The 18818-nt window shown below is 46.6% G+C and overlaps 1 protein-coding gene across 1 annotated transcript; it reads right to left on the bottom strand.

Moving 5' to 3' along the window:
• Positions 1 to 2259: 2259 nt before the first annotated feature.
• Positions 2260 to 17543, bottom strand: LOC121046382 (collagen alpha-1(XI) chain). Its single transcript, XM_040500553.1, has 13 exons — positions 17493 to 17543; positions 17111 to 17164; positions 16916 to 17023; positions 12656 to 12709; positions 12415 to 12468; positions 11905 to 11958; positions 11678 to 11785; positions 5867 to 5920; positions 5745 to 5780; positions 5627 to 5662; positions 5512 to 5529; positions 3836 to 4591; positions 2260 to 2445 (listed from the first exon to the last, which is right to left on the bottom strand). Exons 1-13 carry the CDS (start codon positions 17493 to 17495, stop codon positions 2308 to 2310), a joined length of 1473 nt encoding a protein of 490 aa, XP_040356487.1. The 5' UTR covers positions 17496 to 17543; the 3' UTR covers positions 2260 to 2307.
• Between the last annotated feature and the right edge of the window lie 1275 nt (positions 17544 to 18818).

The following is an 18818-nucleotide window of genomic DNA, read 5'->3' as shown; positions in this document are numbered from 1 at the left end:
ATAAAAAAGACGAGGACCAATTTAGGTTAAAGGAGGAGGACGCGGAATTGCGGCCTACTTTTTCGCCCGCCAATATATTTTATTTTTACCGTTGAAATATTTTTTTTTTTTTTTTTGCTTTACCGTTACGTCGCATGTGAAGCATTTGAGACCATAAAAAAATGAGCGATGTTGGGGTTGTCAGTGACTCTTCAACGGGTGCCTTCGTGCCGTCGCCTACACCGGGTTGCATTTACACCATAAACATCAAACTCCAAAACAAGCAAGTAGAAATGGCCTCAGCTGACGCTGCATCGGGACCCTAGGCCTCTTGCGCTGAAGCTTTGAACAAATCGTGGTGCCCTCTCTTTGGGTAGTACAAGCTCACCTGATTATGCCTCGCACTAAAAGCGATCTTGCTGAGCTTTTTTTTTTTTCTCTTACATCGTGTTGAAGAACAAAAAAAAACAAAAACCTTTTGACCTTTTTAAAATTGGCAAGGTTCAACGCCGTAAAACAATCAAGAGTGCGGGATTCATGCCACCATCGCTATACACAGAAGCTCCGCTTTCAGCACGAGATCGCTGGCTTCCGCAGTGCTTTGGTTGCACGTGCCTGCGCGTTCGCACTTGTGTTAGCGAGGGTAGAAAGTTCGTGCTTAAGGCGAAGCTACTCTCTGAGCGGTGACGTCAAAATACCTGGCCTCGCAACGCTTCTTTTTCTTTTCCTTTTTGTTTTACTTTGGAACGCGCGAAACGGCGTCTTTGGGCAAACGATTTTAGTGCCTGGGCTTTGACCTGTACAACGGCAAAATTCAAAAGTTCGCTTTTTTTTTTCTCTCTCCTGATCGCGTTCCACATCAGAGCAGCCACGAACGCTTCTACACGTGTGATAGTATGAGACGCAGAAGTTTCTACTAACCAAAACGTGTTGTTTTTTGCAGTACCCGCTTGGCAACGCAGAAGGCATATTGTTGTCTCGCTGCACAGCACGTATACATTCTGGACATTAAATTCGCATTACCGAACTGGTTTTGTTTGTTTTTTTCTCGGGAAGGAGGAGTATATAAGAGTGACCAACAACATGATGCTGTCCCAGCGGCGTCACCTTGGGCGAAGGAAGGTTCAATTCACTTCTTGCCCACGGCTGGTCACTTATCTATACAAATATTTCTGAATCGCGGTTTCTGAATGCCAAAACATGCAAATTAAACAACCGAATTGTTTTTCGATAAAGGGGGAGACCGGTCTTCGATTTCGAAGGTCACCTATAGAACACCCTGTGCCGAGGGCTAAATGCTAAACACAAGCAAGGCAGATGAGGTTCGCCTTCTTAATGGCGTAAACAGATGACTGAGCGGTGGTCACTTACGTGCTTGACAGTGCCCGAAGGGGATATTCGATCCGCCTTCTTCGGTGTTCTATCGCGTCTGATCAACGGTGGGCTCGCTCTGACACTGACCGTTTCTTCACGCGAGGATGGCGCGTCACCTCCTTTTCTTCTCGATCGTCAACCGCCAAACAGTTTTTAGTCGAAGTCCCCTCCGGAATAAAATTTTAAGAACGACTGAATTATTTTGAAAAAAAAAATGCAATCAGTCTGACTTTTTATCATGCTAATGTTGCGGGGAGTTTAGCGTTCAGCACTGCTGTACGTGGAGCGGAGGGCTTCAGCCTTCGCGCGGGCAGAAAGCCCCCTTGTGCATGTTTTTCTCTCCGTGCTTTTTGTCCCATCTCCCTTTCCCCGCGCCACCACTCCAGATGTCTACAATCAAGAGACATGGCGGCTCATTTATTTCATTTCATGTCAACAAAACGTTTCAACGACAACTCGGTCGTCTGCGAACACGTCCGCCCATGACTCTGGCGTAGGTGTGGGTCTCACTTTTCGCCGAAACCGAGCTAAGCCTTTAAATTTCGCCAGGTAAAATTAACCACCACAATGCACATTTGGTGAAAGTTTGAGCTTTCTACGTGGAGGCATCTATTTTTCCGGCTCGACTTACAGCGCTGGGTTGCATAGTGGACACTCCACGAACTATATGTTATTACGTTGCTTTTAGCGACTACGGTGTTGGAAGAAGTGGAGAAAGATCTTCTGGAGGTCTCAGAGTGTCAGCGGACGTTTCACTAAGAGACTTCTTCAGTTCGAGCGAAACGTAATCTGCTGCCTTGAGGCTCGCAGGAAGCTCCTTTAAATCTCCGTATTAGTGTTAATCAAATAACAAAATTCAAAGCCCAGTAATTAGAACTCGAAATAATAAAACAAAAACACATAATCTTCCATCCCTTCCAACTTGGGCAAGCGTTCACTTTATTGCGGTGACTTCTATCGAAAACAGGCAGGCCCTAACTCAAAGCCGAAGGCCTGGTGTTCCCCTCCGAAGTCGATGGGCTGGAAGTCCACGAGTGGCAGTGTCGCTGGTCGCTTGGTTTTGAAGTCGAAAATTGTCTTGCCGTCCCTGTACTGTGAATAATTAAACAAATTGGAGGGCGCTTAAGCTTTTTTGCCTTTAAGAGTGGAACGCGATAGCGTTATCGGGCCCCGTTCGCATCGCCTTTTCATTCCGTTCTCGTGCTCTTCCTGCCAGTGAGCAGGAAGTACGGCGGACCTGGCCTCGTCAGTAGCGTGTCTGGCTAGCAACTGAGGAAAGGTCGTGGGTTCGAATCGCGCCTATAGTTCTTCAAATTTCATGTTAAGGAAAATTAATTATTTGATAAAGTGAAATCATTTGAGACATGCGGAGCCCTTTGATGAGCATTACATGTCCTTTCTTTTTTTAATCACGTTCATTCCACGCGTGATGTCACGTTTCACGTAAGCGTTGTGGTTTGTTCGAAATTCTTGGGCGAGGTCATGTGGCTGTGACGTAATGACCCTATCGACCAATCAGGATTTTTCCCGCCACCGACGCCGACTTTTCTGCGACACAAACTCCTTAACGCTGTCGCGTTAAAAAAAAAAATCAGTAGCGCAGTGATTAAAGTTGTTTTTGCTCCGACAGCGTGTCAGAACAGGCGAATGTCTTCGAAAGGATGAAGTCGAAAGAGAATTAACTCTAACAACTTGGTCCATGTACGTAGTCTTTGATTCACGAGGTTGAGTGTTGTTTCAATTAGGTCATTTGGTTTCTATCACAGCCATTAGAGCAAAAATATTGGAGTTTCATAGGCTGCCACAGGGTGGCTTTGACTTTTGAGAAGGGTATATTGAACGACCTGCTAGGGCTGCTGATAGCACTGTTTCAGAATGATGCCCTAAGGTTTAGCACGAGCGAACATTGTCCAATTTTAGAAAAAACTGAATCTTAACTTTTTTTTTTATTGGAGTTAAGCTTATTGTTCTCTTATGTTATGGGATGACCTTTAGAAATAACTGTAAAAATAACCTAAAGCCGTTCGATCTAAAGCCCTCTATCCTGGGGATCCTGGGAGAAGTGGCGCCATTTATTGTTGTGGAAATGCTCGAGACACGTGCCTCGCGCCACTTTTGGGAAGAACATGGCGTCTGAAATCTAGCTCAGCGCTGCGCTGTGCCGCCATTATCTTCCCAAGGGCTCCACGTTGCACGTCCCTCTTGCATCGACGCACTTTGCGCTACTTTTAAAACATGAAAGGGCTTTAGTTCGACCAAGCCATTCTGAACTAGGAGGAGGGAAACTTTCATTGGGCCGTTATATTTGTCTATTGTCATTTGGTAGTTATAGAATAGTGGGCCTCCACGCTTTGGGTCTTCAAAACAACTTGGGGCGTCGCACTGCGCATGCAAAGTGCAACGCGCCTAGCTGTTTGGGGGACCAAATCTTTAGGACCCCTTATACTAAACCTCTCTACTGATGACAACGGCGTCTACTCACCTGGCAGTCATCCAAGGATACCATAGGACTGTTTTTCTTATACGTCATCAGCTCTTCGTTGTGACCCAAGAACCGAAGCGCGTTTCCGTGGTCTTTGCTTTTCTGGCTGTACCAGGCGTTCACGTTGGTGCAGACGAGCGTGAAATTCTGGTATCCCTCAGTGCTCAGAAGGGTAAGGAACCGAAGCTGAACATCCCCGATCGCACCGTACCTTAGCTTGAAGCCTCCCTTGAGCTCACTGAACCACGACGTCTTATTCTTCGCGTCCCGCGTCCCCTTGTCCCACTTGGACAAACGGACGGAGCTCACGTCTCCGTCCGCGTACACGCACGACTCTCCGCCGGACGTGATGCCGCAGAAGACGCGGACGGCGTCGTCTGCGACGCCCAGGTTCGGATCTATCCAGTACCAGCCGTCCTCAAAGTCCGGATGTGCGAACCGGAGGTCGCGACACGTCCTGGCGGGGTTGCGTTTGGAGCCCACGGGATGCCGGAGGTGCTCGATTTCCTTACGCAGTACGTAAACGTTGGCGTATATGTGGGTGAGCGTCTTGTGGATGTCGGCCGTGCGGTTCTTCTTCTGGCTTTCCGGCAGTGTAGAGTTGTCGATGGTATCTTCGTTGGCAGTGTTGTCGTAGTCTTCCTGGTTGTCCTCGCCGTCGTCGATGCTGGTTTCGGAGAGGTCGCGTTTGAAGCGAGATCGGTCTCGTTGAAAGAGCATCTCTGGTGGAATTTGAGGCCCTTCACCTGGAGGTCCCTGTAGTCGCACCAAAAAGTTCGTTAGACGTTGATCCGAACTAAAAAATGTAACTGAACGTATCTTACATTAACCGTATATGCGAGCTAGAGTTCGGTGTAATGGAATATATTGAATAATGCTTATATTACACACAAACATAAGTTACTTGTAGTGTCCACGACCAATTGAAAACAAGAACAGAAGATCTAATGGGGCCTTCGTTTCACAATTGCTATTCTATATCAGCCCTTCTCTAAACAAGGAAAACATAGTGATGGCGGCGAACTGTTTATAACTATAGGCGGTAAAGTGCATCAAATTTGCTGTGAGATATCAGCTCGTTCATAGAGTGGATTAAAGTACTATAAGCAACAACATGAAAGAAAACAGACTTCCTCGCTTTTTTTACATACCTACAAATTTCGTAACATGTTATAGTCCCGACGAGGGCTAGAACATAGAAGTTTAATCCCAAACTACATACTGTTTGATAGTTTGAGATATAACGAAGATTGTGGGAGCCGCGAAACTGGAAAGAAGAAAGATTAACTGTTCATTTCATGTTATTGCCGATAGTACAGGTACGGGATAGAGCAGACTCCTTGCGTATTGATTTCTTTTTCAATAAGCTTTTTTGGTTCGTTGTTGATTTGTCATGCATTCTATAGCAATCGCTGCGGTGTTATAGCAGTAGGTATTTAAATAAGGCCAACAAAGTATCATTGGCACTCACTCTACGACAATTATATTGCTGCCGAGTTTAAACCAAGAGGTAATTGCGTACAGAGACAGCTACTATCATTCGGGAATTTGAATATTCCTTAAATTTGAGTTTTCCAATTGCGCTACAGTTCGTATCTGTATTATGCGCCCCTAAGAATCTTGCAAGATTGGTTCGGGCACTATACAGAAAAAACAAAAAAATATTTAGTACTCACCGGTGGCCCATGTAACCCCTAAAAACACACAAAAAGGCAAGAGGACAAATTGGTAAGTATGTTCTAGAAATTGTTCCGAAAATCTCAGCGTAAGAAGTTATGTTTCCACACTTACAGGCGGTCCTGTCTCTCCTTTCGCCCCAGCTGGACCCTTAAATGAAACAAAACAAACGCGTTTTCAAATTAGGTTATCCCCGGTGCATCTGGCAAGAAAACATGAAGATGCGGCTTACCTGGACTCCCTTAGGACCAGCAATGCCTTCGGGTCCCTTAAACACAAGCAAAAGATAAATATTTATTATTACTCCATGTAAATACTTACGGTTAAAAGGCGATCGAAACAAATAGTGCTTACGGGGTCTCCTTGTGGACCGTCAGCTCCTTTCGGGCCTTCTGGTCCGATGGCGCCCTAGCAAAGTCAGTAAACAAAGTCGTCAGATAGTTTCTAGCAACACGAAAACCTTGATGTCTTATTTGATAAGAAGAAATTTAAACTGCTACCTGGTCCAACGTTTATCACAATCCCAATTAGTCTATTATCGTAATACCCTGAGCTCAGTTCATCGAGAATCGTTATCCAGGAGAAATAGAACTTGAGGAGATTACCGTGCTTGAGGACGTCACCTAGACTGATTTGATGTCTCGCGCTTACGGTACAGGATACATACAAGTACGTAATTAAGGCAGTTTTAGTGGCAGAAATACAGAAGTTATTGTGTTTTGCAAGTTGAGCCCCATATACACATCGTTTCACCGATGGCCACAGCGAGCTATCCCAGCCAATCTAGCGCTGAGAATGTACAACCGGCCTACGCGCCCGGCGTGTCGCTGCGCCCTTCCCCAAAGGTCATGTGACACTCACACGGCACTTGAATGGCCGAATGGCTCTTAGCGTCCGCTGCGGTACATATTAGACAGTTTTAGCGGACCGTACGCTATAGCTTTGCGTACGCAAGGAAATTGCGCGTCGTGAGTGCGGATGCGCAGAACGCAATAAAAGGGCTAGCGTATTGCGTACCCACGCAACGCTGGGGATTTTGCGTTGCTGGCTAGCGGGCCTTGCGGGACGCTCTCGAGAGATCTCGGACCCAACGAGAGCGCCAGTTTCAAGATGACGGTTGCCTCGACTGGCGCAGCAAGGGCGATGTGGTGTTTTCTAAGTTCTGTGTTACGTGAAATTGCGTGGTGTTCAGCTCGGCGATTCTTTCTGGGACCAACCGCGGTCGAATCAGATCGCCCTGCCGCTGAAGGAGTGCACAGTGGAAATGTTCGCCGCTCGCAGTGTGCGTCGACGCCGCGATCTGCTCAACACTAAGCCTATTCCCACAGTTCATCGCCGACGGACGAAAGACTCTAAAAGAAATCGCCGAAGTTCTCGCTATGCACTGGGCATCAGGGTCATGAATTTCATTCCGCGATAGGGTGCCGTTTCCACGGGACGACTGACGGAGGCTCCGTGATCGAATTTGGCTGCGCACTCGTACCCATAGCCTCTGTACCCCGCAGAAAAGCGCGCTTGACGAGGCAGCTGTGGCTTGGTTTAATCTGAAATAAAATGATTGGACACTTTTTCTTTTTCAATATTTCTTTCCAGGAGCATGGTTGCGCTATAAGCACGCGGAATTCTACGTCTCTAGCAAATTTAACCAAGGTCATGCGCGGTGTTCACTCGAAAACGTAACGCACAGCTAAATTTCGTCCGAGAAGGTCATTTTTAGCGTACGCTATACTATTGCGTATTGCGTACGCAAGACCCAGCAACGCTATACTAAAACTGTCTATTAAAGGGTCATGAAACGCTATCAGGCTGGAATGTTCATGACTTTGCAGCAGCGCAGTGGCCCTAATCTGGCCCTCGGTGTAAGATGTCCACGGTGTAAGAGCGCTGTCCTCACCTGGTCCACGGTGTAAGAGCGCTGTCCTCACCTCTTCAGGTGAGGACACCGCGCTCCTCGCGACGTGCCGATAAAGTTCCCTTTTCAATCTTTCTCTTCCAAACTCTCACTTTGGTTTCAAGCGGCGCCGGCAGATGACTCGTCGACTTGTGGGCACGGTGTAAGACGCAGGAGGCAGGCAGCAGTGCACAAGACGGCTCGTGCCGCCTCATGCTCCACACGCAGAGCCGTATATGTAGAGAGTTTGGTCAATGGGAGGGGCGGGCAGAGCCAGGGCGTGCGGCTTTGTCGGAAAGAGGGCTTGGCATGCTCTCTTGACCAACCAGAAGCCGAAAAGAATCCCCTAGGGGTGGTAGCGAGAAACAGTTCTGATCAAAGGTTGTATATGGTTTTAATATTAAGAAACGAATGCGCCGCTCAACTCTGTTTTGCGCGGACAGAGTGTGACCGCTCGGACGGCAGATTCCCGGCCCTCGGCGCTTGGCGTACCGATTATGTCGATCGTTCCGCTAGTCACACTCTTCCGCCATCATTTCGGATGAGCGTGATTGAAACATTACGTGTACCATATTTTCAGCCATCGAGAGTTACTCCAATGCAGTTATCAGGTTTGTTTCTCGCGACCACCGCCAGGGTATTATTTCCGGCTTCTGGTTGGTCACATTCTAATTTCTGAAGACGCCCTGGAACACGCCCAGCCCGCTTTCGGCCAATGGCGCCTCCTCATTTGTCTCCTATACTTCCCAACGAATGGCCAAACTCTCTACATATACGGCTCTGTCCACACGCACAGAGCTCCAGACAGGTTGTCGCACGTGCAGAAAGACCACGGTGTACCGGGGTGTCATGGCTACGAGATAATTCGTTTCGCTGTCACAGTTTCGCCGTTTGGCCGCCGGCGACACAGTCAGCCGCGGGCACGGTGGCCGCGGAATGATGCAGCTTTTCGGATGCCCGTCGAACGAACACTATCTGATTCCTCGCCCCGCCGCGTCCTCACCTGAACAGTGTTTCTTACACCGTGGTCTGGCCCAACAATACTCACACAGACCTCCACTGATTCAGAACCTTCTTTGTCGCTGTGAAATTGCGACGATGAAGGGGAACTATTTCTTTCGGTCTTTCTTTGCGAAACTTGATGACGTAATTGTAGGATCGAAGCCACCCGCCTGACGACAGTCGAGCGCGACTCATGGATTGGACACGAGAAGTGTGTGAGCACTCGACTTCGGCTCGTAATGGTCAATGTCTCGGCGGACACTCGGGTAGTGGCTCGTGACCAACCGCTGCGGTGGTGAGAAGAGCCGAACTCTAGCAATGCCTGGAGCTCAGAACGCGTTTTCTACTTTGCCAACCCGAGCGTATGGCCACGATTAACGTTGGTCGCATAGGATAGCCACCAGGCCACGTGGCTGCTTGTTCTGGCTCCGAGTTTAGGGGATGAACGAAGCTCATATTTTTCGGATTTTCTTGGCAACTGCCACTGTATAGAAAAAAGGACTAAGGCAAGTTTATTCAGTTATTAACGTTAGGGAGTGATTCTAAGTAGCATTCAGCAGAGTATAAAAAAAAAAAGTTAAAACTTCGATTATTTTATTTTTGTCAGTCTGGTTTGAGCTCGATTGTTTGATAAATAGAACTTAACAACACGAACAAGATAGGGACGCACGAAGGACGGCACCAGCCCTCGTTGTATATATATATATATATATATATATATATATATATATATATATATATACACGAACAAGATAGGGACGCACGAAGGACGGCACCAGCCCTCGTTGTATATATATATATATATATATATATATATATATATATATGTGTGTGTGTGTGTGTGTGTGTGTGTGTCTGTGTGTGTGTGTGTGTGTGCGCGCGCGCGCGTGCGTGCGTGCGTTTATGTTTGTGTGCGTGCGTGTGTGTGTGTGTGTGCGCGCGAGTGTATGCGTGTGTGTGTATGTGTGTGTCACGCTCTAATGATGATAACGGTCGCCAGTGTACACTCAAAATGACGCTCAGCTAAAGCATGGGAACGGATTTCGATTACAAAATAAACCAAATCGCGGGCATAATTATGTGGACCGAAGACATAACATACACGTTAAGAAATCTGGAGCATCTACTTTCCCGCAACGCACTCGGGAGAGCCAATCGCTGCAATCTACGGAGAGATCGAGGCGAATGACGGAATTGATCATACGTAGGGTTCGGATTTTTCGGTCTAAACCGATAAAAATCGACAAAAATACGCCGAATCCATTTTCGAAACTTCGGTTTTAACCGAAAAAGGTCAATTTGTAGGTTCGGCGTTTTCGGTTCAAACCGATAAAACCGATAAAAGTACGTCGAATACATTTTCTAAAATTCGGTGTTAACAGACTTTGACCTTCGAGTCGTACCGCAGAGCCGTGGCGAAAACGTGGAACGACAGTGTCTATCGAAACGTGTCCGAATGTATGGGATACACGGATGCCATCACGACGTTATGGTTTAATGTGCGCATCATCGATCAAAACGTGGTCCGAAATGCCCCATGACTTCGCCATGTACGAGCGTGTTTTCAAATTCGTTGTAAGGGAGACTGACTTGATGCAACCTCTGCAGCCAGAGTTTAGTAAGTACACGAAATATGTTGTGCTTCAAAACGTCGCACAGTGTCTCTTTTGGCGGTCAGATTTGGTTGATTGGCCGATTTTGGCTCAGGCAACGATTCACTCCCTCGGCCTGCCAGTGTCCAGTGTTATTCTCGAGGCTCAGGGTCATATTAACAAGGAAAAAAGAGTGCGGATCAACAAGAACATGGCAAAGTACATGTGAGTTTTTTTTATATATATATATATATATAATAAGATTACGTAGTCCTAATGTACAGAAAGTGAAATTTTATGTTTTGGGGGCATAGGCTCCATATCTGATTTGTCTGTACTTCTCTGTTTTTTCTTGTTTCTTTTACAGTTGCACACATTTGCCAAAAGTGCCAATTTCTCGGGCAATGTATTTGTGCCGTTACTCTTTGAGTGATTACAAATATCAGAGCTACAAGGATCATCTCATCCGGTGCCCGTTGGTGTTTATTTCCTATTCACCGATAAAAGACGCTCAACTTTTGTGGGCATAAATACACCAAGAAAAAAAATTCAACTTTTTAAATAAACACCGAAAATAGTACGCCGAATTTTGTAAAAATGAAACCGAAAACGCGGAACCCTAATCATATGTTTAAACCCCCCCCCCCCCCCCCCTTTTCTCGAAAAAAGAAAGAAAAGAAAACGGTCTACGTTGTGCATTGAGCAGTGCGAGACGTCATGATCACTGCCATAGCGCAGACGATTGTAATTTTATTTAGATTTAAACGTGTTATCAGCCTTGTCATTTTCCGAGCGCTCTCCGTTGTTTGCAGCGATTGGCTCTCCCAGGTGCGTTGCGGAAAATTAGACTCCAGATTTCCTTGAAATGCATGTGTGATGGGACACAGAGAAGACAAAGAACTCGACACAAGCGCAAAGTTATAAAACACGTCGAAATAAAAAAAGCGCCAAAAGTAGTAGGTTGCCTTTGTTCCAGTTAGTCTCTTATACTTTTTTTTCATGTCTCCAAGTAAAGACAAAGGCACAGGCACGTGAGCCTAGCTCAGCAGATCGCTTGTTTGTACGAGAACACGTTCATGGGCGGCACTTTCGAAAGCCCCGCGCCCGTGCCATGCCTTTGTCTGCACTACAGATCTTTGTAAGACTGAAGGCTGCCATATTTTGGGCGTAGCTTCCCGCGTGAAGCTTGTGATTGGATCTGAGTTGACCCCGTGCACTGACGCAGCACTCGTGTCGAATACGAACCTGAGCACGCACCGAACGCCGATGACCGTATACTTGTCCAGTGCATACTCAAAGTGCATGCCTAAAACAGGGCGACCTCGGATTATTAAGGCTACTGGAAGGTGCACAATTTTAAGAATGGTCTACTGGGACTCGCAACTCGTGGCCCACGAGTACGTCATCAAATAAACCCTAAACCATACCGAATGATAGCCATTTAGAGTACCTGACAGAATGAGAACTACAGGGCGTCTGCTTTAGCTGTCCGGCCTACCGCCGGTGCTTTGGCTGCGCGTGCATTATATCGAGCCTCACGAGATGCCGTAGTGTTACAGAGGGACCGAGGGTATAAACCTCGCGCTGGAACCGGGACGACTGAAAAACCCCACCGCCGTTCTAGCTTTCGCAGTGATTATAGTCAGTCATGTCATCGAGGGGCACAAAGGAGGCACCGACCTGTGGGCCCGGGACGCCTGGGAGTCCCGTCTCTCCTCTTTCCCCTTTCTCCCCTTTCTCGCCGATGTCTCCCTTGGCTCCCGCCCGACCAAGAGGGCCCTGGTGGCCCTGTGGTGGGACACGGGGGAAGCCGAAGTCACTGAGAGGAGCGCCCTCTAATCTGCTACGCAAGGTAGCGAATGATTTGTGATAACGTGTGCTCCAAGAAGATCCGATAAAATGACAACCTTGAATCCTCGCTTGCCTCTGTCACCCTTCATGCCTTTGTCACCTGGGGGTCCCTGAAAGTGTAGAACAAAAAGATATAAAACCAACTAAGGTCGTATAACGAATTTAAAAAAAAAAGAGGAACTAGAGTTCTCCACCGAAAACAAGTTGAAATCTCGCTGCCTTATCGATGAGATAAACATTTCTCTCACAGCTAAGCTGTTTCGTATCTAAGCGAACTCTCAAGCCCTTCATTTGGCTAAACGCGCGTAGAGCGATTTTTTTTTTTGTTTTTTTCCGTTCAGCGATTTTCGTAGCACATAAAACGCTCAAACACATACGACAAAAAAAAGATATGGAAGAAACCATTATTTGTAAATAAAAAAATGGCGCAAAACAGAAGTTTATTGAAATGTAAAACGGGCAAAGATTGTGGGATTTGATGATTCATTATAAAGATTTTTTAGCCAACCACATTGGTGGACTAAAACGAAAGAATGAAAGAGAACCGTATGTATACTGAGACTGACCATACTTCCAGTTTGACCAGGAGGACCGACCGATCCCGGGGGTCCGACGTCGCCCTGAGTGATGGGACGAAATGAGCACGAAACGCATTGGGAAGAGACGCACGACAAACGTCAAAAACGAAAAAGAAAAAAAACAGTATTAAAATGAAAAATGAAAATGAAACAACGAAGGCATAGAGGGGAGCAGCTTGATGACTGTGCTGGTATGTTCAGGTATCTTTTGGTGTTGAGGCAGACTCACAGCAGGACCAGGAGATCCACGCAGACCGGCAGGTCCCGGCGACCCGGACGGCCCCTGCATAGAACGAGAAGTGAAAACTTTAATTGTAAATTAATATAAAAGTAATCAGAGCTCATCTGTTTTATATCAAATTAACGCGGAGATGTCCACACTCTGGAAAACGCCTGAGTGTTCACTTTTCTGCGCAACACACGCAGCGGCCAAATACTTAGTACAACGAAAAGGTCATAGTGAGTGACGAAGCACGGAGTACGATTGCATCTGAAAAATAGGATTTGCGCTAGGACAGCGAGTTTGATATTTCACTTACTCATTGTTCCTGGGCAGTTTGCATTTTTTGGTACAATCGTATTATATGGGCTTCGACATTCGCTAGGATTGGTTGCCAGCGTCCTACATGTGCGGGAATACAGTGGCAGTGACTGATTGTTTGCGTGTTCTGCAGGAATTTGCAGCACATAGACACTGTTATACTCGAGGACAACTTTTTGTGGCATTTCTGAAGAGGAAGAGTGCGCGTGCTCGTCTGCAATCGCTGCTCGGTGTACTCGCTTCGATACCTTTGTCTGCATGACCACAGGAACGTGTGCCCAAGTATCGGCAACGCTCACGAACAAAAGCGTTGCTGTGTTTTGCCTTCCGTGATTGGCCAAACGCTAAGTATGACGTCATTAGTAGGATTAACTTTGCTTTCGTCGACGGAAATAAGAGTAATGTCACAGTCAACTTTGACGGTGTTAGTTTAAAAACGTCACGACCCCAAGCTTTCACCGTGTTTTTTTGTTTGTTTTTTTTACACACCGTTGAAAAACTTTTTCGCAACTGATAATCTCATTGCGCGCGTTGCAAATTATGGGGTTTCTTCGGCCATCGAGAGGGGTAGCATGGTTTTGATTTCGATTGCCCCGTTGACGAAGTACTGCATCTCAGCATTGCATGAAAATAAACTCAGCGCTAGCTCTCATTGCCCCCATTCATCTTCGCGGGAGCCCCGTTGGAAAACGAACCTCCAGCGGTCGTAATGACCTGCCTATGCGGACCGCAAGTTCGTCTGCTTCTTTTGCAGAGGTTGTTGTGACGTCAGAACGCCGATCTCTGATTGGCTCTAAATTGGAAAGGATAGTGGGTAGACCTCAGGGCAGCTTGCTTTGAGGTCTATCCACTATCCTTCAATCAGATCCAATTAGAGGTCGGCGTTCTAACGTAACCACAAACCCTGCAAAATAAACAGACGAGCTTTCACTCCGTATAGACTTAGCGAGGACTAGGAATACGGACTGCCGCGTCCCATACCTTTCTGGCAGCCTAGTTACAACTCCAGAGTGCAGCATGCCCCTCCCCAATCACGGATACACAGCTTGCATGTGACGTCATTTCCGGCCATGCCATTATTTTATGCGACGCGAGCGTTCGGTTCGCCGTGTTAATTTGATACCGCACAAGTTGTAGTTCAAAGAAAGCAGTAAGTAGAAATAACCGTAAGTACCCTGCAATGGCGACACTTGCAAGCTATGTATAATTTAAGAAGCCTGGGACATTTAAACAATGGAACAGGCTGATCGGTCTAGTACAGTTCTTCTTTTCCTGCGTTTACTCGCCACAAACTCTGGTGTGTCAGAACCCCCCCCCCCCACGCCCCCCCGCCCCCCTCCCCCCAAAAAAACAAAAAAAAAGGTGTTTTAGCATTATATTTATGTTAGTAAGCCACACCTACAGTATTATAAATTTAAGGAAAGTAATAAAATAGAAAATGCACTCACTGCAGTTGGTCGAGACGGGATGTCATAAATTGAGGTTGGCAAATCAAAACCCCAACCGCGTGACATTTTGGGTTCCCAAGTTACTTTGCGCGGCTCTACGCCGCTAGGGTCGCCTTGGATCTTGTGAGAGGTCCATTAGCAGCGACGATTTTAGGCACTAAAATGACCGACACGTCAGTTATGCATTTAGGAGTCATGCTTATTAATTAAGGTGTTTTCTTTTGGTTAGGAAAGTTTATCTTTCCAGAGTTGCGTCGGCATTGTGTTTTTTTTTTAGCTTTCTACGTTTGGGTCGGCGGGGCCGGAGCGGCCGCGATGCGGGAGCAGTCCCCCCAGAAGCGTCTCGGGTTTCGGCAGTCTGCTCGGACCGGGACCGAAAGAGCCCGCGCTGGAAGATGCTTGTGGCTTATAACCGAATGTGCGTGTATGCAAAGGGTTTTGCCGCTTAGTGTAAAATTGTCCTTTTTGCCCGATGCAATAATTTAGCGGTTGGCGCCAGTCAGGCTGGGAAAATTGCAGAGAACAACTCTACCAGGAATTTAGGTTTGGCGGTTGGGTCACCAAGATGACAGCTCGCCGACCATTGGAGAACAGTGTACCACGTGTGAGTGGCGGAATTTGAAGAGATTGGTCGGTTCCTGAGGGGAAAGGAGGCCCCTATGGGCCTACAAAAAGAGCGCGGAGAGGATTTTGAGGGATTCGGACTTTGGGTTTGATGGAGAGAGAAATTTGGGACGGGGGTCGAGACTTTAGACGAGGAAGGATGGTCTCCCAAGTTGGGACTGGTAAAGAGAGTGTAAATAAACGCACATAGTTCTATTCAAGCAGTGAGTCGACCCGTCACTCAGCGACGTTCGTGCCACCGCGCTCCAGACCATCGGAGCGGAACCTGCCTCCCACACCACCGGGAGGAACAACAACAATAACAAACTTTAACTACGTCGTTATCTCTGAAGTGTTGCTTATTTGTATTGGCTCTCGCATTTTGAGCGTTGAATAAGTTTTACACGCGCTCCGCTCCTTTCCTCGAAACTGCCGAAAAAATTTGTCCCTGGGTATAAACGGTGTGTACAATATACTAAAAGCGGTCTTTTCACGAAACTGTAACTACCTGATATGGGTTTCAAGGCAGCTAATTTTTTTTTTTTTTTGCTTGTTCTTGAACAAAATGAAAATGTTGCTGGACAGCAGTCTTCAAAGCAAACAAGAAGAAGTGGAAGGAATGATATTATTAAAAGATTATACGTTCCGCTAAATTGGGAGGCCACCTACTTGTGGCCAGTCAAGAAAGACAGTTCGCTCGGTGTGTACACTCGATTAGGATTAAAAGCGCCATGAAAGAGCCGAAAGAAGATGCCCTAAAATGAATGCCTACAACAAAAAAGAAATAAAGTAAGAAGAAAGCCACTATAAAACAGTTGCCGTCATTGCACAAGACGTCATTCAGCAGTGCTAGTTATTTTCCTAGACACTTCTTGCTTCGAAACACATTTTCAATGGTGAAAAATTACCCCGGTAAAGTCAACACTCGTGAATTATCAACCCCATGCATCGTGGCAGACCAAAATCACGGTTTCCGGCGTGTCTGTTTGATCTCCTCCCCAGCACAGCGCTGACTTTGCGATAAGCGCGTGCTGACGAGAGCGTACACCAGCTTTGTATCGCACCGTCAAAACTGTTGTTCACTGCAGACGATAAGTAGCTGACGGCACGTGAACAGCGCTACATCAGCGCTTCACTGCATGGGAAAACCAGCTTTTATGGTTCACGCCCGAGACATCACATTCACCTCAATAGTAGTGATTGGTAGGGATCTTGGTTACTCGTCATCAGTTCGGAACGACAAGCTCAATGGTATACGCCAAAGAGAGCTCGATAGAAGCTTGTGCGTGCTCAACAGCATCACCATCAAGTTTACGTTCTTACAAGACTCTTGACCAGCTAGTGGAAGGTCGACCACAGCCACTTGTTAGGCCATGCACGTCGCCTCCCCCCGCCCACCCCCAAAAAAAAAAGAAAAAAACATTGTTGGCAATGTCACAAACGATCGTTATCTACATTGAGCGAAAACACGCAACAAAAAAAAAATCTGCGACAGAAAAACGTATTTCGCTAGCAGCGTGATTGAGTGATTCCTGACCCGCGAGCTTTTAACAGCTAAATTTCGCCAGCTACTTTATCCCCTGCTTGAACACTGTACATGGCGGACTTAAACAATGTTTCACCTTGCGTGAATTAATTGTTCAACACCAGTTAAACTGAAATGGTGTGAATGGCGTCCAACGGATCGGTGCAAAACGTTTTGAACGCGTAAAGGCCCCTTCGCACACTTGCGTTTGAAAGCGTTTGAAGAGCGTTTGACTGAGTTGCGGTTGCGAGAAATCAGGACATCCATGCTTCTTAGGTCCCGTGCCAAGCTATTGCTTTAATTAGACATATATATATATATATATATATATATATATATATATATATATATATATATGGAGGTACACCATACCGGAGGTCCCGTAGGTCCCTGGATACCTTCTGGTCCCAGCTGTCCCTTGTCTCCTTTCTCGCCGGGGAGGCCAATGTCCCCCTGAAGTCCTGCCGGACCCATGGGGCCCTTTGCGGGAGGGAGTTTCATATCGTGCTTGTAAGGTTACCACTCCAAAGCACCCTCTTAGGGCAACGTTGGAAGAACTATTCTTACCGGCTTGCCAGGAGCCCCAGGAAGTCCCATCTTGCCCATCTCGCCTTTAGTGCCCTTCGCGCAATGAGAAAACTCAAATCAAATGATGATGATGATGATGATGATGATATTGTGATGTTTGAAGTTAGCAAAAGCAAGCTAGCAAGACCGCAATGATAGCCTTTTTTCATTATTATATACAACAACACGTTGTAAAGACACTTAGTGCGTCACGGAAGCCAATGCACGTGCGCAGGAGCTCGCTTTTCAAAGAGAAAAGCATTTGCGCACGAATCGTTCTGCGATCGTCACCACTGCCCTTGGAGTGACCTCCGAAACATGTGTTGGTGTATGAACTCTAAAATCAATTATCAGCAAAAACTCTACAACAAAAAGCGCTCACCATCAAGCCGGGTTCTCCTTGTTGACCGTCAGCACCGTCAGAGCCTCGTTCACCCTTTTTGAAAGACACAGAAATTTTCATTGACACCCCGCAATTTAAGAAATTGTAAATCTAAAAAACTATCATTTCACCTCTTAGAAAAGCCTTTTTAGTTGTAATTAACTCGCGTCTTGTGATTCTTTATTGAACTTTCACCACGCTCAACTGCCGCTGAGTGTAATCGTCAAAAATGTCCTCTTGACACAAGTGCAAACCGTCGATACGCAGCTGTCATAACCGCGAGCACATACCTTGATACCTGGTAATCCTGCTTCTCCTGATGGTCCCGGAAAACCTGGAGGTCCCTGCATAATAAAGAAAAAAAATGCAATCAAATTCTTGCACGCATCATAGCTAGCAAAGGCATAGTCATAGTTAACCATGCGCTAGCTCGATAACTACCGAACGCATTACATCAAGTGACAACGTGGTCTGGAAAACCAGGAATAACAAATCAACTCTCCCCCCCCCCCCCCCCCCACACACAAAAAAAAAAAGTTCACATGTGTTTGGAAGAATGACATTTTAAGTTCACGACAGCGCTGCATTAAATACTACAACTTGGCCTGCTGTAGATCAATGAATTCCTCGTGGAGGTCTGCGCACACGCGTCTCCGTGTAAACCGGGTTCCAGCCTCAGCTTGTATATTCAAACGTATGCAGCCTAAACGTCGTAACGTAAAAAAGGCAAGCTAAGTGGCCACGGTTATGATCCGCATTCGCTGGGAACCTGTTTTACAGCTTTGGTCACTGATAGCTTAAGAAATGCTAGACATGCTACAGGAGAGCCACGGAGGAGAGCGCAATTGAAGATGTCCGCCACGCCGCATGTGCCCGCTTCCGCAGCTTCGCGACCGCGCTTTTTCGTGGCTGATGGTACCGTGCTGCTGCGAAAGGTATACTTGCAACAAATCTTCTCCAAGACTGCGACAGATGATGATTCACCACAAACATTCTAAATACGATCACAAAAAAAGGCTTCACAATCTATTGCTGTGTGTGAAAGATCAGACTTCCTGGCAGTTCGTGTTCGGCCACTTGAGTTGCGGGGACTGAACCAACGAGCGAACAAGCGCAAAAGAAAGAAAAACGAGCACAATCCCACAGACATAAAAAACGCTACGGTTGTCGTTGTTTCCGACAGCGTCTCCTTGACGTCTTGACGCTTGACTCAAATCGGATCGGATCAGCCGGCTTGGCCGTCAGTTGTATTCAAGTAAAAACACAATAATCATTTACTTATAAAAGAAGCAAAAATTAACACCTTACTCAATAATAAACGAATAT

This window comes from Ixodes scapularis, unplaced genomic scaffold (assembly GCF_016920785.2).
Source record: "Ixodes scapularis isolate PalLabHiFi unplaced genomic scaffold, ASM1692078v2 PGA_scaffold3__209_contigs__length_174095766, whole genome shotgun sequence".
NCBI lineage: Eukaryota > Metazoa > Arthropoda > Arachnida > Ixodida > Ixodidae > Ixodes > Ixodes scapularis.
Note: the sequence above shows the minus strand (reverse complement) of the source record. Positions and strands in the feature narration are given on the sequence as shown.

Excerpts from the sequence above, each read along its gene's own strand:
- LOC121046382 (XM_040500553.1), bottom strand. Across the intron at positions 12,710-16,915 it reads AGGGACCTACGGGACCTCCG|GGGCCGTCCGGGTCGCCGGG; the intron begins GTATGGTGTACC and ends CGTTCTATGCAG. Across the intron at positions 5,663-5,744 it reads CTGGTCCTAAGGGAGTCCAG|GGTCCAGCTGGGGCGAAAGG; the intron begins GTAAGCCGCATC and ends GTTTCATTTAAG.